We start from the raw sequence: 25,153 nt of genomic DNA, 5'->3' as shown, positions 1-25,153 counted from the left end.
ACTAATTACACGGACAAGCCCTGTGTAGCCTCAACTAGGGTGTATTTAGCTGGTGCAGCTCGATGTAAGTGAGTCTGTATGATGTAAGTAAAATCTATATGAATGGAAACCTAGGGTACCTCTGCACTGTGTAGGTTTGCTGACACAGGAGGGGACAGGGCCTCTGGGTCCCAGGCAGCCATCATACTGAGAATTGGCTTCTCTGATGTCATCACACTCTCCTGAGATTTGCCAGCAACGGTCATTTTCAGCCTTCATGGAGACAGAGAAATACATAGATAAAAATGTAAAAATAAAAGTAGTCCAATGCATTATAACAAGAGAAAGGTTGTCCTTGTAATAGTAGAAATTGTGAAATGTTCTATAATTATCTAACAATCTCCCAATGTTAATAAGTCAAGTTGGTGTCAAATTTCACATCTCCATGAACTACAGTGCTCTCTGGTGTTCAACACTGCATTGCATTCAGACTTGACCCCGTTGCTTTACCTGAGTCAAATACAGAACAGAGAGCCATCTTTCAGGCCAGTGGTGATCATGGTCTGGCTGCCTGAGGTAAGGGAGAGTGTCCTCACCTCTCCCTTACCATTTGAACATTGTACATGACAGTTACAACATACTCAGGTTAATAGTGTTATGAGCGGTTATAACATAAACCTAATGCGTTATCATTCCTTTGTTCTCACAGATTTGGTCTTTTAAGATTCTGTCTCTTAAGAACAATACTACATGTATAATACAATAATGTTTTTATGTTTATTAAAAAAAATCTGAGTCATATAAAGCTGCATGTAATATTGAACATGAGTGAAGTGAAACAAGGTCGTACCAGACTGGAGATCTCGAGGATGCGCAACAGTCCGTCTTGGTATACTTGGCCCATAGGGTGACCCTCTACCTCCTCCTCTGGGGTCAAATGGACCACTTCCTGGTCAGAGGAACTTTCTGTTCTCTGGGAGACAACCATGGCACAATAGACAGATGTATTGTGATAGGTTATCTGAATGTTGTTGGTATTGTGTCATATTTGGTCATGAGTAATTTTCTTCTCCATATTCAGGAAAACTATGTAATCCCCACAGATGTAGCAGGCTGTTTTCTTGTCAACAAATTCAACAATTTGGCTTGTCAAACCCTGAGCCCACCAAAGAAACAAGGCTCCTCATCAGTAAGGGGCTAAGCCTCCTTCTAAGCTGGCATACACTCTTAGAAAAAAAGGTGCAATCTAGAACCTAAAAGGGTTCTTCGTCTGTCACCATACGAGAACCCTTTGAAGAACCCTTTTTGGTTCCATGTAGAACCCTTTCCACAGAGGATTCTACATGGAAACTAGCCCAACCAGCCGCCAGATGGCGCTATGACAAACAACGTAAAATGAATAATAACGCCATGTGTTGGCCTACATGGAACCCGAAAGGGTTCTACCTTGAACCTTGAACCTTCTACATAAAACTAAAAAGGGTTCTCCTATGGAGACAGCCGAACAACCCCTTGTTTAAAAAAATTATAATCTAAGAGTGTAGCTCGTAGTTACTGTAGCTGGTAGCCAAATTCATAACAGCTGTAACGTTAATGTTGTTCTAGTTGTTGAGAAACCCTGCCCTAACAACTAGCTACTACAACTTCCTTTCTACACCTACCCCTTACATGCGCTGAAACCATTGGTTGATTTCTAAATTGGAGCTGAGACCAGACAGGGTAGTCATCTGCTCTGACTCCGGTGCAGCACTGATGAGCTTAAATACATTTTTGTCTTGGACCAGACAGGATGTATTGTAAAAGGTATTGCAGTGCTTGTATAGGGTGAGACAGAAGGGGGCAATTGTGATGTTCCTCTGGATACCAGCTCATGTGGGAGTAGTGTCACATCTGCTCCTGCCACACCCCCTAGTGGACATTCGGTGTCTCCTTGACCTGCAGCCACTCCTCTAGTACACTCTCTCACTCTCCCCCTCCCTTTCTGTTTGTGTGTGATTGTGTGGTTGGAGACAGGTGTGCTGGAGCTAGAGCGGATCCTCACCAGCTGCAACCCGTTCCATAATCAAGACCTCTACAAATACTCAGTCCTGCCACTTCCACTCTGCCAGATTGTAATTGCCGTTCAGTCAGTCATGCGGCTAGCTATTTGTTATTATTTAAGATCCTGCTGTGCCTGTTTCCTTGCCTGATGCTGTTACTCCTCTCATTGCAGTTTTGCAGCACTGACTCTGGTTCCTGTCTCCTGTTCCACATCTTGCTACCCTGTTCTGGATTCAACTCACCATCACTCCCTTGGATTCCCCTCTGGACCTGTTCACCCTGTCCCAACCTAGCTCACTCCAACCTCAGCCTCCACATATGGTTTCCTACAACTCATCTGAGCTTCCCTGGATCTGCACTTCATCTCTCTGTGTTACAATAAATATTTTGGTTCATTCATCCCTGTTTCCTGGTCTGAGTCAGCTCTTGGGTTCCCCTGTGCTGCTCATCCTAACAAGTAGAGGGGAATGAGGAGGTGGATGTTATCGCCAAGCAGGCTCTTAAACATCCTAATGCTGCGATGGAATTGTCCATCAGTAAAGCAGAAGCCAAGGGGTTGATGATTTTTTTCTTTTAAATGGTTAAAAACAAATGCCAAGTTGTGGGAAATTGAAGACCCCTGGAAAAGATGGCGGCAGGGAGGTCACAAGGCTGAGACTGGGACACAAGTAGCAATAGCAAATTGAAATTGGTGGAAAAACATCTGATTGGGAGGTGTGATCATTGTCAGGAGGAGATGGAGACAGTGGAGCACCATTTTTCAGTGCAAGCAATATGGGAGGGAAAGGGAGAAATTGTTATTACAATTGCGTAATGGGGTTGAAGAGCCAATATTAAGTGAACTGCTGGAGAAATCTTCAGGGGATGTACAGTATTTATGTATTTGTTTCCTTTGGGAGATGAGAATATTGGGTAGGATTTAGACCTTCCCTGTCTCTGGTCCACACTCCAGTCCAGTTGGTGGCGGTAATGCACCTTAAAATTGGTTGCCAACCGCCATATAAAATTCACAGAATAAGAAAAAGCAGAAGAGGCAGAAACGAGTTCTAAATTCGACACGCACAGGGAAGTCAGTTACTCGACTTGTCAAATCTACACAGACTTCGAAAACCTAACAAAATAATACCAGAATAGAACGTTACTGAAGAAAATACCTTGGTAAGTATTAAATTGTACAAAACATGTGAACAAAGAGTGTTTGCATTTTATGTTTGTATACAAGACGTGCATGAATGTGTCCCTTTGTTTCAGTTAGAGACTGAATAATTGCTCATCTGCCATGGCCTCTGAAAAATGTTTTGCTAAAGGTAAGAAAGACTTTCTAAGATATATTTGTCATGTGTTGGTCATGGCTAGGCTATTCGTTGGAGCTAACGTTAGCTGTGTTTTCTACCCTTTCTTGTCGTTGACTCTGTATATTGGTCGTTCTATGAATAGAGTGCCTTATGGGTAGTGTACTTTTGTCAAAATAACTATTTATTAAAATAGTATATTCTGTCATAAAGAGCACATGTTCAACTTTGTCCCATCTCAAGGGGACAGAGTTGACGATTTCATATTTCAGGGGGAATGGAAGCTTGGTTCAAATGATATTTTGCACAGTCATGACAACTTAGCGTTTTCCTTTGGGAAGAATTGTAATAGGCCATCTACTTCTGGTTAAGGAGGGGCTGTTTACTTTACAAGATATCTTGACGTATGACCTGATTTGGTCCTGGCATTTTGCAAAGTCACCATGATCGTGATGTGCTTCCTGTAGCCTAGTACTCTTAGTTCTACAAAAAAAAATCACTGGATTATAAGGGCTCTTGGTTCACAGTATCACTCAAGGGCTTTAAACACTATTCACAAGATCATGTAAATACATGACCATATCTGATTACAGCCAGGATCAAGTGGGAAAGAGTAGAACCATATGCTGAATAAACATTCACTGCCTGCTTGGCAATCAACAGAAGTAAGGAATCTGCAAAACTAATCTTAGCTCTTTATTGGGTTTAGTGAGTGGACATGATTTCCTTTTATTAAACAGGAAGCTCTGCTCCTGGCCTGGTTGCCAAAGGTCAAATCAGGCTCTACAGTATGAGGTTCTGCCCCTTTGCCCACAGAACCAGACTAGTGCTTCATGCCAAGGGGATCAAGTAAGTTGCTTCCAGTACCAACACAATTTTAAGGAGTTTGTGTTGTGTTACTGTCATTTTATACAATAGCCTCCATAAATTTCACTAAGATTATATTAATAATTATCAAGTAACTTTTAATTTTGCCTTAGGCATGACACTGTCAACATTAATTTGAAAGACAAACCTGAGTGGTTCCTTAAGAAGAACCCTCTTGGCCTGGTTCCGACATTGGAGACTTCGAGTGGTCAGGTGATCTACGAGTCACCAATCACCTGTGACTACCTGGATGAGGTTTACACAGACAAAAAGCTGCTCCCAGCTGATCCTTTTCAGAAGGCCCAACAGAAAATGATGCTGGAGAATTTCTCCAAGGTATGCTCAGCTCTCAATACAATAATATTTTACACTCTGTAAAGCAAACCATGAAAGTATTCCCTTGACTTTTTCCACATTTTGTTACATTACAGCCTTATTGTAAAATTTCAGCACACTTTTTTTCTCATCAATCTACACACAATACCCCATAATGACAAAGCAAAAACAGATTTTTTGAAATTTTTGCAAATGTATTAAATAATCTGATATCACATTTATATAAATATTCAGACCCTTTACTCAGTACTGTGTTGAAGAACCTTTGGCAGTGATTACTGCCTTGAGTCTTCTTGGGTATGATGCTACAAGCTTGGCACACATGTATTTGGGGAGTTTCTCCTATTCTTCTCTGCAGATCCTCTCAAGCTCTGTCAGGTTGGATGGGGAGCGTCACTGCACAGCTAGATCTCTCCAGAGATGATCGATTGGGTTCAAGTCCGGGCTCTTGCTGGACCGCTCAAGGACGTTAAGAGGCTTGCCCCGAAGCCACTCCTGCATTGTCTTGGCTGTGTGCTTAGGGCCGTTGTCCTGTTGGAAGGTGAACGTTTGCCCCAGTCTGAGGTTCTGAGCGCTCTGGAACAGGTTTTCATCAAGGATCTCTCTGTACTTTGCTCTGTTCATCTTTCCCTCAATCCTGACTAGTCTCCCAGTCCCTGCCGCTGAAAAAAATCCCTGCAGCATGATGCTGTCACCACCATGCTTCACCGAAGGGACTGTGCCAGTTTTCCTCCACACGTGTCACTTGGCATTCAGGCCAATGAGTTTAATCTTGGTTTCATCAAACCAGAGAATCTTGTCTCTCATGGTCTGAGTGCTTTAGGTGCCTTTTGGCAAACTTAAAAAAGGCTGTTGTACCTTTTACTGAAGAATGGCTTCCGTCTGGCCACACTAAACGCCTGATTGGTGGACTGCTGCAGAGATTGTTGTACTTCTGGAAGGTTCTCCCATCTCTGCAGAGGAACTCTGGAGCGCTGTCAGAGTGACCATCGGGTTCTTGGTCACCTCCCTAACCAAGGCTCTTCTCCCCCGATTGCACAGTGTGGCCAGCTCTAGGAAGAGTCTTGGTGGTTCCAAACTTCTTCCATTTAAGAATGATGGAGGCCACTGTGTTCTTGGGGACCTTCAATGCTGCAGAAATGTTTTGGTACCTTTCCCCAGATCTGTGCCTCGACACAATCCTGTCTCGGAGCTCTACGTAAAATTCCTCTGACCTCATGGCTTGGTTTTTGCTCTGACATGCGCTGTTGAATGTGGGACCTTACAAAGACAGGTGTGTGACTTTCCAAATCATGTCCAATCAATTGAATTTACCACAGGTGGACTCCTAGTTGTAGAAACAATTGTTTTCGCTTTGTTATTATGGGGTATTTTGTGTGTGTGTAGATTGTGGATTTATTTTGATACATTTTAGAATAAGGCTGTAACGTAACAAAATGTGGAAAAAGTCGAGGGTCTGAATACTTTACGAATGCACTGTATGTCTCCGTAACTTCACTACATAATAATAGCTTATTTTTTTGTGCTTTGTCTTTTGCTTTTGAACTTAGATATAGACTCAGATACTTTACCAACAGTACAGTTTTGATTGCAAATACATTTACCTTATTCTAAATATATTTTTTACAGATAACACCATATTTCTACAAGATACCATTGGGGAAAAAAAATGGAGAAGACATTTCAGTGCTGGAAGCGGAGCTGAAAGAGAAATTTGTGAAATTGAATGAAGTAAGTCAATACAGACCAGTGTTTCCGTTATGATAATGTGGCACTGGACATTTGATCAGCAGCATTTTAATTTACTGGACATTTGAGAAACGTGACGTGTGTCCTTACTGCACTCTTTGAAGACATTAGAATTACTGTCCACATTTACTTTTCCTCAGCCAACAAGATGAGTAATGAACCTCAAAATAACTAGCCTATACATAGGCAGCGCGTGAGTTTCATGTTTGGGGAAGCAAATCTTCACTGTAAAAATTCCATGTGTCATTGTAGTTGCAGACTTATGTAAAATAGCCTAATGTGATGAGTAGAGGCCTGGGCTATAGGCTATATCAGATGTTTTCATTGCACGGGAAAAACACATTTCATGCAATTCTACTACACTTCATATGACTGGAGACATTAGCAGAATCTTTTTTAATACAACAAATTGCAGGGTAGCCTACTCTGCTGACACTGACAAACTGGAGGAAGGAGTTTTTGTCCAAAAACAAACTTTTCTTAAGTGGCACTGACCCAACAATGATAGAGTGAATGTGCGCACTCACTGGGGATATGGCTGACGCTCTCTGCTGGTGCCAATAAGATAGGCTATATAGGTCATGTGTCAAACGCATTCCACCAACGGCCGAGTGTCTGCGGGTTTTCTCTCCTCCCTTGTACTTGATTGAGGAATTAAGGTCAAGAATTCGTAAGGAACTCCCCTCACCTGGTTGTCTAGGTCTTAATTGAAAGGAAAGACCCAAAACCATCAGACACTAAGCCCTCCATGGAATGAGTTTGACACCACTGCTATAGGTCTACTGTTGTTCGCTCAATTCGGTTGAGAATTAATAGTTAAAATCCAAGTATTTTTTTTTTTCATTGTCTTCTCTATACAGCAATAGCCATTTGCTTTCCAAACTGTGTTTTCCCGCGATTGAATTTTGAAATATTGCGATATGCCTGGTTGGGCCTCTCTATTTTTCACTGACAGTCGCAACTCAACAATTATTTGGTATTTACTGTGTGCACACTGCCTAATTTGCAACCTGCCTTTCCTTCCGACTGTAGTCAATACGATTTTAAAACAATCCACAACTAGGCTAGGGGAAGCTAATGATCCTCTGTGGCCAAATCATGCTTTAGTAGCCTATTTTTGAATGATTTGTATTTATTTCTGTATAGTTTGGAGTATGCTAATTAGGTTATATAATTTTGGCAATCTTAATTCAATTTACTTAGGGAAAGCTTAGCTTCCCCTAGCCTTATGGACACGCCGCCTAGGTCAATCTACTATCCCCGATAGTAGAACATTTTACCTATTCTGTTAGTCAGCTTGCCAAGAAAGAAATAGCCCAAACTGACTGTGGAACAGATCGCAAATTCACACAACCAGTAGGCCTAGGCTAGATTATATATATTATATATATTTCATGAGTCTGACGCGAAGGATATACTGCTTTGTCAAGACAAGGGCAAATACCCGTCATCTGTGAAGAAAATACAGAGAGGAAGGAGGGTGGAGTGCCTTGTAAAAATTTGCAGACAAGTAGGTAAACCACCACTACCATCCATATTATTGGCCAATGTGCAGTCATTGGAAAACAAACCAGACAATCTACGAATACCTCATGATAAGCTGTAGACCACACTATCTACCAAGAGTTATCATCTATATTATTTGTAGCAGTCTATTCACCACCACAAACAGATGCTGGCACTAAGAACTCACTCAATGAGCTGTATAAGGACATAAGCAAGATCATTCTCATCAAGAAGCAGCCCTCCTAGTGGCCAGGACTTAAATCAGTTTTACCTAATTTCTACTAGCATGTCACGTACAATCAAAGGAAGAACAACTCTAGAACACCTATACTCCACACACAGATGAAAACAAAGCTCGCCCTCCATTTAGCAAATCTTACCAGAAGCAATGGATACAGGCAACATCAGCATTGAGCTAAGGGCTAGAGCTGCCGCTTTTAGGAGTGGGATACTAATCTGGATGCTTATAAGAAATCCCTCTATGCCCTCAGACGAATCATCAAACAGGCAAAGCGTCAATACAGGACTAAGATTGAATCCTACACCGGCTCTGACGCTCCTCGGATGTGGCAGGGATTGAAAATTATGACGGACTACAAAGGGAAACCCAGCCGCGAGCTGCCCAGTGACGTGAGCCTACCAGACGAGCTAAATACCTTTTTATGTTCGCTTCGAGGCAAGCAATACTGAAGCATGCATGAGGGCACCAGCTGTTCCAGACAACTGTGTGATCACGCTTTCCATAGCAAATGTGAGCAAGACCTTTAAACAAGTCAACAAAGCCGGGGGGCCAGTCGGATTACCAGGAGGTGTACTCAAAGCATGCGGTGACCAACTGGCAAGGGTCTTGACTGACATTTTCAACCTCTCCCTGACTGAGTCTGTAAAACCTACATGTTGCAAACAGACCACCATAGTCCCTGTGCCCAAGAAAGCTAAGGTAACCTGCCTAAATGATTACCACCCTTAGCACTCACGTCGATAGCCGTGAAATGCTTTGAAAGGCTGGTCATGGCTCACATAAACACCATCATGCTGGAAACTCTAGACCCACTCCAATTTGCATACTGCCCCAACAGATCCACAGATGATCGCACTCTACACTGCCCTTTCCCACCTGGACAAAAGGAACCCCTATGTGAGAATGCTGTTCATTGACTAGAGCTCAGCGTTCCACACCATAGTGCCCACAAAGTTCATCACTAAGCTAAGGACCCTGAGACTAAACACCTCCCTCTGCAACTGGATCCTGGACTTCCTGTCGGGCCACCCCCAGGTGGTAAGGGTAGGCAACAACACATCTCCCACGGTGATCCTCAACACTGGGGCCCCTCAGGGATGTGTGCTTAGTCCCCTCCTGTACTTCCTGTTCACCCACGACTGCGTGGTCAAGCATGACTCCAACACCATCATTAAGTTTGCTGACGACGCAACAGTGGTAGGCCTGATCATCACAACGATGAGACAGCCTATAGGGAGGAGGTCAGAGACCTGGCAGTATAGTGCCAGGACAACAACCTCCCTCAATGTGAGCAAGACAAAGGAGCTGATCGTGGACTATAGGAAAAGGAGGACTGAACAGGCCCCCATTAACATTGACGGGCTGTAGGGGAGCGGGTCGAGAGTTTAAGTCCTTGGTGTCCACATCACCAACAAACTATAATGGTTCAAACACACTAAGACAGTTGTGAAGAGGGCATGACAACACCTTTTCCCCCTCAGGAAACAAAGATTTGGCATGGGTCCCCAGATCCTCAAAGTTATACAGTTGGACTATTGAGAGCATCATGATTGGGTGCACCACCGCCCGGTATGGCAACTGCTCGGCATCTAACCGTAAGGCGCTACAGAGGGTAATGCGTACAGCCCAGTACATCACTGGGTCCAAGCTTCCTGGCATCCAGTACCTATATACTAGGCGGTGTCAGGGGAAGGCCCAAAAATGTGTCAGACTCCAGTCACCCAAGTCATAGACTGTTCTGTCTGCTATGGTATGGCAAGCGGTACCGGAGCGCCAAGTCTAGGACCAAAAGGCTCCTTAACAGCTTCTATCCCCAAGCCGTAAGAATGCTGAACAATTTAATGAAATGGCTGCCCAGACTATTTACATTCACCCCCCGCCCTTACACTGCTGCTACTCGCTGTTTGTTATACTATGCAGTCACTTTACAAATTACCTCCACTAACCTGTACCCCTGCACATTGACTCAGTACCAGTACCCCTGTATTTAGCCTCATTGTTATGTAATTTTCTTGTTAAGAAAATATTTACTAAATAAATAAAAAATGTACTCTTTCTTGAACTGCATTGTTGGTTGAGGGCTTGTAATTAAACATTTCACACCTGTATTTGGCGCATGTGACGAGAGAGGCTACTGGTCTTTATAAAATAATTGCCTCTGCATGTGGTCGGATTTGGCATAGGCTACTTTGAAGCAAGGTAAAACATGCCTCATATGTAGTAGCGCTGTTCCGACAAAAAATATTGGTTAACCGAAAGTCTTCTGTTTTTTGACCAATCAATTGGTTGACATTTTTAAATGTTTTTTTCTCCATATAGAGACACACCCTATGTGTTTTTTAATAATGTCAACTATAAGCATTGAGCTTGTCTGAGGCTTAAAGCTTATGGTTTGATGAAATAAGGCAAAGGCCTCATGAGGGCGCCAGAGATGTAGATAACCAGAAGGGGGGGAAAAACTTAACCTGACCAACTATTTTCCTCCTGCTTGTTTTCGCAGATTCTGCCATTACTCTCTTGAAGTTGCCGGTAATAGGCTACACGAGGAGTCGGCAACCTTTCTCATGTTGAATGCCAATTTCTTACCATTTCTACTGATCTGCGTGCCAGTTATGGTTTTAATATGGTACAGTCTTGTGAGAAACATTTTAAGTTATAATAACGTCTTCATATCTCAATCATTGTCATCTGGTTTTAGTCAAAATTCTATTCAAATCTAAATGAAAGTGATACCAACCTAAAAAAATTACTTCTATTGCCATTGCCAACCATGTAGAAATAGCCTACATAAAGCTAACAAATAATATTTCAGCCTGCAGGTAGAAAATATCCTGATTTATAGGACATTTTATTTTTAAATCACATTGGCTACACATGGCCTGTCAGCAACGAACTTGAAACATTGTATCGACTTAAGTTTGGTCCAGCCCTGACATTTGCGCTAGCAACATTTGTATAAAATATTCTGGTCCCTCAAGTTTCCCTGCCAGTGAGCTTGAGACAGACACAGTTGTAGGCTATTTGCACAAGGGATAGGAAGCAGTGCTTGACTTGGGCAGGAGCTCACTGGAGCTTAGTATCGGCAACTCAAGTTTTCTACTGCTTGAGCTCCTGTTCCTCTTATAGAATATTAGCTTAAAAGTATTGTGGAACTCCTGCACCTAAATATAAACAGTACCAGCACCCAAAATGAGTACCGGTTCCTATTTCAGTCCAAGTCAAGAACTGATAAGTAATCAGCTAAGCCTATTTTATGACATTTCCACTGGATCAGAGAATGCCATTTTTTTCTTTCATGCTGAGGGGTTATCGAAAGGGAGAGATGTGTGCACATCCTTACTCAACATTGACAGGAGCGCTCCAAACAAAAGACAATGACTAAATTTGACAACTCGTAAATGGAATGAAATAAACAAACTTGTTTCTCACAAGTGTAGGATAGGTTGTGCACTCATGTCTCCACTCAGACCATGAGAACGGGAAGACTGTAATAATAATATTGAATGCATTAAAATAATTACCATAAGCAACAAACATTGCAGATGACAAATTATAGGAATTAACGGTAAATGTAATGGTGAATTGATATGAACTAACAATCAAACAAACAATTCACACAATGAAGTTATGAAACAGTGAATGTGCACAAGTTGGCGGGAGATCTGGGTGCATGGCCAATTTGACATCTGCATTGGCCATGCAGCATTTACGGTGATATGGCCTCAGCAGAAGTCAGGGCATTCATACTTATTGCGCTTCATGGAGCAGTATAGAGCTGTTGTCAAGGAAGTGAGTTTGGGCGGTACATCCTGTATGAACACATTCATGAATTAGTTCACTGAAATATATATATTTATTACTGCTCGACTAAAACAATCTCAGTCGACCCAACAGCCTAACGACCAGTCGACTAATTGGGGTCAGCCCTAATATGTAGTAAAATGTTCAGGTTTCAAACAATGAAGTAGCTACATGTTTTCAAAATGCCCACTGCCTCCAGCTCATTGCGAAGTGGTGTGTGTGATGCACTTAAGCCTGCCTACTGTTGCCTAAGCATTTGAATGGTGAATTGGAAGCACGCTTCAATTATCAGTTGAGAAATAAAAAGCAGCTCTTTTTAATCATGGCCAAAAATATTTGTAAAATATTGTTGCGCAATGATTGGGCTTATAAAAGCTCTCTGACAGATTTTCCACTCAGCATCTGTCTGTATGCTGTGCGCGTGTGATAAATAAGATACATAAAGAATACACACACACACACACACGCCAATTTAATTCTACTAACTTATGCAAATGAAACCATGACTGGGAAAATGCATTTCCATCAATGAATAGGCTAAAAAGCCTTATTTTGCAATGGGATTTTTCTTCTCCCGGTTATCTGGTGACAATTTTATTTATAGGCTTTATTTTTTTTTACTGCCAAAAGCCAGCTATTACCGGCTAGCAGAAACCCTGCTAGATATAAACATTAACAACATATTGCTACTGTTTTAGGAATTTACCTTGATTACATTCAGATTTAAATGTTTTGAAAGTTTAAGTCAATTTATTATCTTAATAGTTTACAATAAGATGGCATTATTCATGTCTCTAAAATACTGAACTTTTGTTTTCAGGATCTAGTCAATAAGAAGTCCAAGTTCTTTGGTGGAAATGCAATCACGATGATCGATTACATGATGTGGCCGTGGTTTGAGAGGCTGGAGAACTTTGAGTTGAAGCAGTATGTATCCATTCTAAATTAAATATAATTTTTTCTTTCAATTTAAGGCATCTCAACCTTAGAAATCCATAGCTATGTGGGAGTTGTGGAACACTCTTGAGACCTAGGCACGTATTCCCAAAGCGTCTCAGAGAAGGAGTGCTAATCTAGGATCATGTCCTCCCTGTCCACATAATCTTATTCATTATGATTTAAAAAATCCCAAATTGATCCAAGATCAGCACTCTTACTCTGAGACACTTTGTGACTACTGGCCCTAGTGTAAGAATAGCTGTCAACAAAGTCCTCCACATTATTGCATCTCATATAGGGTTTATGAGATCGATTAGTCCTCTTGCTTGTGAGATTTAGTTTGGTTCACAACCAAAGTGCACTTTGAGTGACACGGACTCATTAGCCTCATTTCCAAAATGCAAATAAATGTCTCATCTCTAATTTCCAGCTGTCTGGGTGGTACCCCTGAACTGAAGAAGTGGACAGAGCATATGTCTGAGGATCAAACTGTCAAAGCCACCATGTTCCCCACTGAGACCTACAAGGCATTTTACAAGACCTACGCAGATGGGAAACCCAATTATGACTATGGCCTGTAGATATGTGGCACTTAACCCTTGGCCGTCCAGTTTCCTGATTTTTAAATTACTCTCATTTTATATTCCTGCTAAGGTAATTGGGGCATTAGATGTACATGTCAATACAGTTGTGCATCTCATAAACTTTTCTGAAAGGTTATTTCTGTCTACAAAGTTAAAATATTTTCTGTTTATTTTTCATATGGAACATGTGTTGTCTGATTACCAGTGTTTTGAATGGACACAATACAATGTAGAATGATTATGAAGTTTGGAACAAGTGATGATAGATCATAACAAATGTTGATGGAACTATTTGAATGTCTTATGGTTGATTTCAATTATGCATTGTCCACACAGTTTTTTTTACATGTAAACTATATGAATATCTTTATGTAATAAAGACTGCACAACTATAATCTGATATTTTTATATTGGTGTGCTGAAATCTGGAAGTTAAATCGTTTATATGATAGTCATCTCCATTATTTTCTTTTCACCACTAGTCCTGACATGAACCTATACTGTACTTGGACATGTCTGTGAATAGAGGGTGGAGTAACATAATCGCTTTGTGGAATTACGAATGCCACTGTCTTGCCTGTCAAGTAGCTAAATCTGTAATGTCACGTAGACTTAATTACTTGCGTTGTGATTTATCTATCATACAAATTGCCAAGACTGCCTTCAAGATTTATGAATAAACACTGCAAATGCAACATGCAGCAATGCTAAAAGTACACTGTGTTAAAATAGGCAAGTTACCATATGCTCGTATTTTAATGTTTAAGGACTCTTGGAAGATAAGTCCAAATGAGGACTAAAATGAGAGGTACTGGTAATACAAAACCTGTACAACTTAATTTAACAGAAAATTACAAATATTGTTGTATACACATTCTAATGTGTATTCCACTCATCCATTAAAGAAATTTGGCTTCTCACCTAAAACCCTCACAAACTTTTACAGATGCACACTTGAAAGCATCCTGTCGGGTTGTATCACTGCCTGGTACAGCAGCTTAACTGCCTGCAATCGCAAAGCTCTCCAGAGGGTGGTGCGGTCTGCCCAACGTATTATCAGGGGCAAACTACCCGCCCTCCAGGACACTTACAGCACCGATGTCACAGGAAGGCCAAAAAGATCATCAAGGACATGAGCCACTGCCTGTTCACCCCGCTATCATCCAGATGGTGAGGTCAGTACAGGCGCATCAAAGCTGGGACCGAGAGACTGAAAAACAGCTATCTCAAGGCCATCAGGCTGTTAAACAGTCATCACTAGCACATTAGAGGCTGCTGCCTATAGGCATAGACTAGAAATCACTGTCACTTTAAGGAATGGAACACTAGTAATTTTAATAACGTTTACATATCGAGCATTACTCATCTCATATGTATATACTCTATTCTATACTATTATACGGTATCTTAGTCAATAATGTATACAAATCTTGCTTTGCTCATCTCATATGTATAGTGGCTTGTGAAATGCCTACCACTTTCAAGATGGAAAATATTTGTTTTATTTGAAACAAACAATAAGACAAAAAAACTGAACTTGAGCATGCATAACTATTAACCCCCCCCCCCAAAGTAAATACTTTGTAGAGCCACCTTTTGCAGCAATTACAGCTGCAAGTCTCTTGGGGTATGTCTCTATAAGCTTGGCACATCAAGCAACTGGGATTTTTGCCCATTCTTCAAGGCAAAACTGCTCCAGCTCCTTCAAGTTGGATGGCTTTCACTGGTGTACAGCAATCTTTAAGTCATACCACAGATTCTCAATTGGATTGAGGTCTGGACTTTGACTAGGCTATTCCAAGACATTTAAATGTTTCCCCTTAAACCACTCGAGTGTTGCTTTAGCAGTATGCTTAGGGTCATTGTCCTGCTGGAAGGTGAACCTCTATCCCAGTCTCAAATCTCTGAAGACTGAAACAGGTTTCCCTCAAGAATTTCCCTGTATTTAGCGCCATCCATCATTCCTTCAAACCTGACCAGTTTCCCAGTCCCTGCCGATGAAAAACATCCCCACAGCATGATGCTGCTGCCGCCACCATGCTGCACTGTGGGGATGATGTTCCCGGGGTGATGAGAGGTGTTGGGTTTGCACCAGACCTAGCGTTTTCCTTGATGGCAAAAAAAGCTCAATTTTAGTCTCATCTAACCAGAGTACCTTCTTCCATATGTTTTGGGGAGACTCCCGCATGCCTTTTGGCTAACACCAAATGTGTTTGCTTATTTTTTTCTTTAAGCAATGGCTTTTTTCTGGACACTCTTCTGTAAAGCCCAGCTCTGTGGACTGTACAGCTTAAAGTGGTCCAATAGACAGATATTCCAATCTCTGCTGTGGAGCTTTGCTTTCAGGGTTATCTTTGGTCTCTTTGTTGCCTCTGATTAATGTCCTCCTTGCCTAGTCCGTGAGTCTCTTGGCAGGTTTGTTGTGGTGCCATATTCTTTCAGTTTTTTAATAATGGATTTAATGGTGCTCTGTGGGATGTTCAAAGTTTCTAATATTGTTTTATAACCCAACCCTGATGTGTACTTGTCCACAACTTTGTCCCTGACCTGTTTGGTCAGACACTGAAAAACATCTTCTATCTCAAGTCTTGTTTGATTGTTAAACAGCCTTCACTACCTCAGAGAGGCTGCTGCCTACATACAGACTTGAAATCATTGGCCACTTTAATAAATAGATCACTAGTCACTTTAATAATGCCACTTTAATAATGTTTACATATCTTGCATTACTCATCCCATTTGTAAATACTGTATTTTCATACCATCTATTGCATCTTGCCTATGCCGTTCGGTCATCGCTCATCCATATATTGATATGTATATATTCTTATTCCATCCGTTAGATATGTGTGTATTAGGTAGTTGTTGTGGAATTGTTAGATTTCTTTTTAGATATTACTGCACTGTTGGAACTAGAAGCACAAGCATTTCGCTACACTCGCAATAACATCTTCTAACCATGTGTATGTGACCAATAACATTTTATCTGATCTGAAGTGTACTCAAACTCGTACTTGTGAAAAATCTGTCCCCAGGCTTTTGTCACAGAGATCAGGAACCATTTCATGACCTGGTCCCTGGCCATAGAAGGCGTGTTCTTGGAGCACAGAAGTACGGGACGTGGTCAGCTATGGGCTTTTAATTTTTGCTATGCAACAAGCATAGCATGTTTTCACCCAGGTTGGCAGAGCCACAGAGACAGCCGTCCTCATTCTACCCAATCCATGTCACCTTGATCCTGCCACAGCCCTGCATGTGCAGGGGCACATCACTGGTGGGGCTGCACCACAGCTGGAAGGAGTACTCTTCCGGTGGGGTGAAAAGGACAATGAGAACCCACATCAGGGGCTTGCTCACCCTCCACAACTCAAACATCCTCCCAATGCCCGAAAATACCCACCTCCATGTCAGCCTACCTGTCACACAAACTTCTCAGGGACTTCAGCAGGTCTTCAGTGAAGCCCTTAAATTCCTGCAACCTCCAGTTCTCATGGGCTGAGGTGTGGATTGATCTCTCACAGAAGCTGATTAGGACTCCCTTATCGAGCATGAGGGTCTTGGAACTGGTGGGTCCACCCTCAACAAACCCATCCTCATCATCAGCGTAGTGGTTTCCATGTCTGCCGACACACCTCGATAGAGAAGAAGATGCCTCTCCTCATGGGGGCCAGCAGCACATCGTCCTGCTCTAGGAGAGTGGTCATCTCCTGGTGGAACAGCAGCGGGTGGTTCAAGATGGCCGCTGCCACTCCCACAAACACCCGCACTATGGCCCCCTGCATCCTGGCTCCCTAGTACTCAGGGAGGAGACCAAACCACAGTGTCACCCTTCACGCCAGCATCTCGTCGACTCTGACAATGCCTCAGCCCAACACCTGAAGAACAATTAGATAAAAAATATGTAATGAAATGTCATTGCAACTTCTATATTGGATATCATAGCTATTCAGCTTGAGAGCTGTTTTACGTCTTCAAACAAGTTGCTGTTGGGTATTGCTATTGTGTACTTTTTGCTGTGCATTGCAAGGTGATCCAGTAGAACCATGAAACACAACCATGTGTTAACTCTGTGAACCCTCTTGAGGCAGCAGTCTGCCCCTCCAAATAGAAAGAGAGCAGAGTAACTCACTGTTGACACAATATTGAACTGTGTGCCATGGAAGGAAGTAAGATAACCTTTTGAAAATGTGTTTTTGAGGGAATGCAACCTTCTCCGATAACCAAACATAGCACTGATTGCATTGTATCTATTAAGAATTTGCTTCCAGTAAACAATTAAAGGAAAAGCCTTACAAACTGATTTGGCAAATGCCCAATTCATTTTACTTAGTGTCAATGATAGTCAAAGATAATCACTATTGTAGTGGGGTATTAGGTCAGATGATGTATCCTGAAAGGGATAAATAGCTGCACAGTTCATGTAACTTTGACTCTTGTAATTTCTTCAATAAACATTTTGGTTGTGTTTACAGTAGATAGGAAGGAACCACAAAATAAAGGGAATGGATGTAAGCACCCTTTCAAAATTACAAGCATGTACAGTGAAATGCCAAATAAACTGTTAGCCTTTGAGATGTTGAACAACTATTTGGCACTTCCCCTGTAAACTGCAATGTAGCCTACCATTGATACAACTGCCTATATGCCATGAAGTTGTGTCATCTTGACTAATGAAAGTTGTTAATTAATGGTGGATTTAGTCTGTTCCTTGAAGTCTCCCTCAGACTAAAAGGTATGAAAGTTGTAGAGCCAGGAAAAACATAATGGAGACAAACATTGTAGGCCTATACCCTGTCAACATTTTTTTTTTATTCTCCCATGACTGACTTTATTTGGCTATTTTCCATAATTTGGCGCACATGTCTAAGAATACAAGAGATGTGAAGTGGTGTTGTCAAATACTGTTAAAGGCTATAGTTGTTGTATTTTTCAATAAAATAGGGCTCATCTTTATGACTACCGGTACAGTATACATCATATGACTTACATGGGTATAAACAAAATACATTGACTCAATGGAAAACAATTCAACAAAGACCTTTGCAAAATTACAATAGTTGGCTGCATGACAAATATAAACTGCCTACAACCATACACCACCCAGTGGGCATACAACATGATAAAGACGTATTTTTCGAGTTGAAATCTGGTCGGGACGTCTTATATCCAGATCACAACCAGATTAACACATATTTTTCATGACGTCTTTTTGATAAGCATCGAGGAAAAAGCTAAAAAAAAATCCTTGTCAGAAGGTTCGCAACATACCTCAACTTGCACCTCTTCATTTGTGGGATTGGTCGGAGGAGGCGTGGCAACACACACACACATCAACTTTGCAGGTCCATTCAAAGACAGAATGTTTCTTGTGCCCGTGGATGCGCATCACAAGTTAGTGTCTACAGCTCGAGTCCCAAGAAACTACCTCAGCGGACCAAAGTGGGTTCATGCTAAACTCATTTCTCAGACTGGTCATGTGTACTACACTGTCCAGAATGCAGAGGACGTCATCTGGAAAAGGCACACAGATCAGTTACAGTTGAGTAAAGCAACACCAAAAGAACCACCAGTAAGAGGTTCAGAACTATTACTGGGTGACACCCTGACCCAGCAGGGTCACCTAGTGGCTCAAAGTTCCTTCTCACGACTGTTGCTCATAATGGTGACAATTTAAGTAGGAGGTGAGGAGATGTGGTGTATTGGGTATGTGTTGAGGTGTCATGTTATAGATAAATGGTTGAACTGAATTAAAATCCACGGCCAGACTATTCAATTCTTCCAGGACCTATCTGCAAAGCTGAGAAAAAGACGCATTGGATTACATCCCGATCAGACAGTCACTGGAGGAAAAAGGGATTAAACCTCAGCTCCGCTTCCCAGCAGTGCTGTGGGTATGGAAGGGAAGGTAAAGGATGGAATTCACAAGCACCGACGAAGCCCAAATCAAGCTGCAAGAAACCTTTCCAGTTCAACAAGGAGAGTCCCATTTACTGAGAAGAGAATGAAGCGGGGAAAAAGCGATAAGCACAATGTAGGCTAGATACAATGATGCCTAAAACCAGTTTATCATAAATTGAGACAATATTAATTCCCCCTCCCCCCAAAACAATCTACACTAGACTTTCCCAAGTAACTGTTCTGCTCGGTGAATTAATGATAGAAGTATCCGAAGCCAATGGGCTACATGGACACTGAAGACAATTCAAATGGGATGATATAGCATGCATGTCAATAACTTCTATATGTGTGTGTGTGTGTGTGTGTGTGTGTGTGTGTGTGTGTGTGTGTGTGTGTGTGTGTGTGTGTGTGTGTGTGTGTGTGTGTGTGTGTGTGTGTGTGTGTGTGTGTGTGTGTGTGTGTGTGAATGTTTGTGTGTCTGAAAGGAAGAGAGAGTGGGAAAATATGGGCGGTTGGGACAAGCTTGGCTTGGGTGGGAAAGGATGGCCAAGAATGAGAAATAAGGCCAAGCTTGGCTTGGGTGGACAAGGATGGGAGGTTGAGAGAAGCTTGGCTTGGTTGGTGTAAAGGGGAGAGAAACTGGGGAGGTAGAGAGGGATACGTTTGGCTTGGGAAAGAGAGAAGGATTTAACTATTCTAATGTACAATGTAATTTTATTTCCGTTTGCTACCTGCAAACCTGCTGACACATTCAACAGTAACAGTGTTCCCCAAAACAAAAACAAACGCAACTCAGAACCTTTGACATTGGACAGGAAGTTATTGCCAGAAACTAAAAGAGCCCAAACCAGAAATGGCAAGCTGGCGAGATTGTGTCAAAGACAGGACCCTTGACCTACACTGTGAATGTAGGCCCCAACATGATCTGGCGCACAAATGTAGACCAATTACTGAATGCAACAGCTCAAGGAGTCACAGCACAGGATGAAGCTGCTGATGGCTTTATCTCATCAGGACTCGGGTGAGTTCGTCCCTGCAACAACAGAGGTCTTACCTGTTACTGATGAAACTGAACCTCAAGAGACTGTTAAACCCAGCTATACTGGCATCTTGACTGGCATGAACAGTACTACTAAAATTGTATTGGTCACATAAACATGGTTAGCAGATGTTAATGCAAGTGTAGCGAAATGCTTGTGCTTCTAAGGCACTGCATCTATCCTGGGTTTTTCCCTGTGATGCCATCCTCCTTGTTGCTGATGATAGCCATGATATCCTCTGCCTTGACCTTTTTCTTCATGTGGCGTAGAGTCTGGACCAGTGTCTCAGAGGCTGTGGTCATCCCCTCCTTCTCCACCCAGGCCCTCAGTAGGCTGGAGCATTGCTCCTGGGAGTCATTGGGAAAGTTCAGCTGGTGGGATTCTATGTCGGTATGTGTCATCCCACTGCCCTCGGCCACCTGTTTCATGTCCTTCCACCCCAAGGTCTTAGCGATGTCTGGGAGGTGTGGCCTAAGATCAACACCTGAAACCAACCAAAGAAGAATGAGGGATTATGGGTAATTCTTAGTTGGAAATAACATACAGTATCTCACAAAAGTGAGTACACCGCTCACATTTTTGTAAATATTTGAGTATATCTTTTCAAATGACAACACTGAAGAAATGACACTTTGCTACAATGTAAAGTAGTGAGTGTACGGCTTGTATAACAGTGTCAATTTGCTGTCCCCTCAAAATAACAAAACACACAGCCATTAATGTCTAAACCGCTGGCAACAAAAGTGAGTACACCCCTAAGTGAAAATATCCAAATTGAGCCCAAAGTGTTAATATTTTGTGTGGCCACCATCATTTTCCAGCACTGCCTTAACCCTCTTGGGCATGGAGTTCACCAGAGCTTCACAGGTTGCCACTGGGGTCCTCTTCCACTCCTCCATGATGACATCACGGAACTGGTGGATGTTAGAGACCTTGCACTCATCCACCTTCCGTTTGAGGATGCCCCACAGATGCTCAATAGGGTTTAGGTCTGGAGACATGCTTGGCCAGTCCATCACCTTTACCCTCGGCTTCTTTAGCAAGGCAGTGGTCGTCATGGAGGTGTGTTTGGGGTCGTTATCATGTTGGAATACTGCCCAGTGGCCCAGTCTCCAAAGAGAGGGGATCATGCTCTGCTTCAGTATGTCACAGTACATGTTGGCATTCATGTTTCCCTCAATGAACTGTAGCTCCCCAGTGCCGGCAGCACTCATGCAGCCCCAGACCATGACACTCCCACCACCATGCTTGACTGTAGGCAAGTCACACTTGTCTTTGTACTCCTCACCTGGTTGCCGTCACACACGCTTGACACCATCTGAACCAAATAAGTTTCTTGGTCTCATCAGACCACAGGACATGGTTCCAGTAATCTATGTCCTTAGTCTGCTTGTCTTCAGCAAACTGTTTGCGGGCTTTCTTGTGCATCATCTTTAGAAGAGGCTTCCTTCTGGGACGACAGCCATGCAGACCAATTTGATGCAGTGTGCGGCGTATGGTCTGAGCACTGACAGGCTGACCCCCCACCCCTTCAACCTCTGCAGCAATGCTGGCAGCACTCATACGTCTATTTCCCAAAGACAACCTCTGGATATGACGCTGAGCACGTGCACTCAACTTCTTTGGTCGACCATGGCGAGGCCTGTTCTGAGTGGAACCTGTCCTGTTAAACTGCTGTATGGTCTTGGCCACCGTGCTGCAGCTCAGATTCAGGGTCTTGGCAATCTTCTTATAGCCAAGGCCATCTTTATGTAGAGCAACAATTCTTTTTTTCAGATCCTCAGAGAGTTCTTTGCCATGAGGTGCCATGTTGAACTTCCAGTGACCAGTCAGTATGAGGGAGTGTGAGAGCGATGACACCAAATTTAACACACCTACTCCCCATTCACACCTGAGACCTTGTAACACTAACGAGGCACATGATACCGGGGAGGGAAAATGGCTAATTGGGCCCAATTTGGACATTTTCACTTAGGGGTGTACTCACTTTGTTGCCAGCGGTTTAGACATTAATGGCTGTGTGTTGAGTTATTTTGAGGGGACAGCAAATTTACACTGTTATACAAGCTGTACACTCACTATTTTACATTGTAGCAAAGTGTCATTTCTTCAGTGTTGTCACATGAAAAGATATACTCAAATATTTACAAAAATGTGAGGGGTGTACTCAGTTTTGTGAGATACTGTACATAAGGTTCATATTAGCACGCATGGCACACATCAGTAGTAACATTGATGATGTTCTTACCTCTCAGTGGCTGCATTTCCTGCAACAACAAAAAAACATGTAAAACACATTCATCATTGATATTTAACTCACTAATTATAATAGGTGACATGATATGTAACAGTGATGTAGCACTAGAGATGCATGCCTGTGTTTTAAGCGGTGGCTGTAGTCAGGGACAGAGTGGAGTACTGTGACACTTTCAAGAAGCTGGTGTTTGGAGGATATATTGGCACGGGTGTTTTTAGGCCCAAGACGAAGTCCACCATATATAGTCCCTACACAAATGTAGGGTTACTACCCAAGCCGGCTGGTCGTTTGTTTCAAATGTTCCATTGCCATACTGGCTGGCAACATTCTTTTCACTTGCTTGCTAGCTAGCCAACTACGGTTAATTTACAGTCACGACAAACAGTGCAGACAGCTGCATTTGCATTTATTTAAGCTGTTTTCTATGAGGATACATCCATGAGTTAACGAGGCACGATTTCGCCTGGCATAGAAAATGTGCTCTCATTAGGACAATGTTGTTCAGAGGAGCTAGTCAACGACACAGCTAACACAATCACTTCAAACTGAAGCTGGGAAGACTGCAAACTAGCTGCACTTCGTTTCGTTTGACCTTTTTTCAATTTATATTTCTTTGTATATATCCATAAAAATGTCAGATGGAACAGAGTAAATAGGCATTTTAATGTCATAGATTTAGCCGGTGATAACTTGTGGAATAGACACCGACTGGAATGTGCTTTTAACCATTCAGGTTCAGACCCACCCCTTGTATAAATTGAATATATTTACCTCTGAACTCCGGTTGGGCAGTTCTGTCAAACCCCCATTTGGCCCTAACAAAGGAAATTGGAGACATGTCAATGCTATTTCAAGGACGACTCAAAACCAGATATTTTTTGGAAAGGGAGCTTTTCAACAAGCCAGACTTCTGTGCTCTTCAAACACCTTACTAGCTAAATTAGAGAAGAACCTCTTCTGCCCCCTTTTGGTGATTTAGCATTGCCTACAACTGGCAGAATGACCAAACACTTACCAAAACAATATTTATTATTTTTCCACAGGCAAAAGATCACAATCAAAGCGACAAGAAGAACAGTAGTCAGGACCAATACTACTGCCAAATTGCTTCCTGCAAGAAAGGAAAATAAAAGCCTAATGTTTAGATAAAAAACAACCTTATAACATTCATACTGTAAGTGAAAGCACATCTTCCAAATCATTGTAATGCATTGAAATGTTATGGTTTTGCTCAATTCCCAAACCTTGTTCTTTGAAGGCATGGCATATGGTGTTGTTGGTGGCGGTACAGGCTACCTTGATACCCTCTTCCCTGCATCTTCAAGAGAAATGAAAAGATTTGATGATAGCACTTTACTGTAGGTGCCCTAACTTTACTGTAGGTGCCTAATTCATGCATTCTTTATCATGTCTATCTTAATCCTGGTCTTGGGGACCCAAAGGGGTGCACATTTTTGTTTTTGCCTTAATACTACAGCTGATTAAAATGATCAACTCTGCATCAAGCTTTAATGATTTGAATCAGGTGTGTAGTGCCTAGGCAAAAACAAACATTTGCACCTCTTTGGGTCCCCAGGACCTGGATTAAGAAACACTGATATAACACATTACAATATTTGTCATATGTCATACATTTTAAACAGTTATGAGTAACGGCATAAGATTATAAAAAACTTTTTTGGCCAAGGAGGTCTTAATCAGGCAATTTGACATCAAATTAAGATGTTTGGTGCAGTATTTCTCAAATGAAAACATTTGCTAGTTGTAGGTCATTGAATGACAACACTTCATTAAAGAATCCCTATGGTTGACCAATCACGCGTAGACCGTGGCAACCAAACTTCGACTAAGCTCAAATGTCCCTGTTTCGACTGGGAAGTATACTTTAAACTTTATAGACAACTGTTCATCCTGTTGTCATATGGTCTAATGTCAACTGTTAATAACAACAGCTATTACACAGTCTGCCTAACAACTTATGTCATATGTTATTACATGCTACATAAGTGTCTACATTCCAGATGTTATGACCATGCGTTAAATCATTTACCAAACTCTGTGTCACATTATTACATTGAATGGAATGATGGGTGTCATAACCATGTCATATGCCATTAGAGAGTGTGCACAAACACCTTAAAAATGGAATCCTCAGTAGTGGAAACAGCGCCACTGTCTGCCCCACCGCCAATGTTATTGTTTTTGTTTAGTCGACAAAGCAGAGTTGAGAAGGTACATGATAAAAAAAACGGTAAATTTCTGATGTTTTATCGCACGTGCAATGATGTCCAAAGGAAAAAAAATCTGTAACTTCTTTATTGTTGTAATGTCGCAAATGGACATGGCAGTTTCACCATTAAAGATTCCAGCGTTAAGTAAAGTGATATTAATTTGAGGTGTTATAAAACAGTAATGAATGCCTTAATACCACAGAGTTGAGAGTATCACAAAACCATTTAGGATCGCCAAGAAACTTGTATATTGGAGCACTTAGGATTTTTTTATTTAGACAAGACAAACTGCTGAGTTGTACAAATTGGACCATATCCAGATTTTAAAAAACATTATTATAATAACAACAACTTGCCAAAAAGCACAACAATTTTGAAACTAAATGGAAGCAA

The 25,153-nt window shown here is 41.9% G+C and overlaps 2 protein-coding genes across 3 annotated transcripts in view; one reads left to right on the top strand and one right to left on the bottom strand.

Moving 5' to 3' along the window:
- Positions 1-3,028: 3,028 nt before the first annotated feature.
- LOC115153221 (glutathione S-transferase omega-1) lies at positions 3,029-13,732 on the top strand. 2 transcript variants are annotated; one of them, XM_029698431.1, is made up of 7 exons: positions 3,029-3,177; positions 3,271-3,326; positions 4,052-4,160; positions 4,292-4,514; positions 6,144-6,245; positions 12,632-12,738; positions 13,181-13,732. In XM_029698431.1, exons 2-7 carry the CDS (start codon positions 3,299-3,301, stop codon positions 13,329-13,331), a joined length of 720 nt encoding a protein of 239 aa, XP_029554291.1. In that variant the 5' UTR covers positions 3,029-3,177; positions 3,271-3,298; the 3' UTR covers positions 13,332-13,732. The 2 variants fall into 2 exon arrangements, with proteins under 2 accessions (XP_029554291.1, XP_029554292.1); XM_029698432.1 differs by having other exon boundaries at positions 3,039-3,177; positions 3,275-3,326.
- A 4,378-nt stretch (positions 13,733-18,110) lies between these two features.
- Positions 18,111-25,153, bottom strand: part of LOC115153220 (tumor necrosis factor receptor superfamily member 6) — a 29,404-nt gene continuing 22,361 nt past the window's right edge. The window contains exons 5-9 of the mRNA XM_029698430.1: positions 23,774-23,847; positions 23,545-23,640; positions 23,301-23,344; positions 22,521-22,539; positions 18,111-20,756 (exon numbers count right to left, since the gene is read on the bottom strand). Of these exons, the coding sequence (XP_029554290.1) occupies positions 20,449-20,756; positions 22,521-22,539; positions 23,301-23,344; positions 23,545-23,640; positions 23,774-23,847 (541 nt within the window). The 3' untranslated portion in view covers positions 18,111-20,448. The remainder of the gene's footprint in view (positions 20,757-22,520; positions 22,540-23,300; positions 23,345-23,544; positions 23,641-23,773; positions 23,848-25,153) is intronic.

Source organism: Salmo trutta, chromosome 18, assembly GCF_901001165.1.
Source record: "Salmo trutta chromosome 18, fSalTru1.1, whole genome shotgun sequence".
NCBI classification, from domain to species: domain Eukaryota; kingdom Metazoa; phylum Chordata; class Actinopteri; order Salmoniformes; family Salmonidae; genus Salmo; species Salmo trutta.
This window is presented reverse-complemented; position numbering and strand designations above follow the sequence as displayed.

What these genes read in the sequence shown, in the direction of transcription:
- LOC115153221 (XM_029698431.1), top strand. Translation starts at nt 3,299, where the DNA reads ATGGCCTCTGAAAAATGTTTTGCTAAAG. An exon ending in TGCTGGAGAATTTCTCCAAG is followed by an intron (nt 4,515 to 6,143) that starts GTATGCTCAGCT and finishes TATTTTTTACAG; the next exon opens with ATAACACCATATTTCTACAA. An exon ending in GAGAACTTTGAGTTGAAGCA is followed by an intron (nt 12,739 to 13,180) that starts GTATGTATCCAT and finishes TCTAATTTCCAG; the next exon opens with CTGTCTGGGTGGTACCCCTG.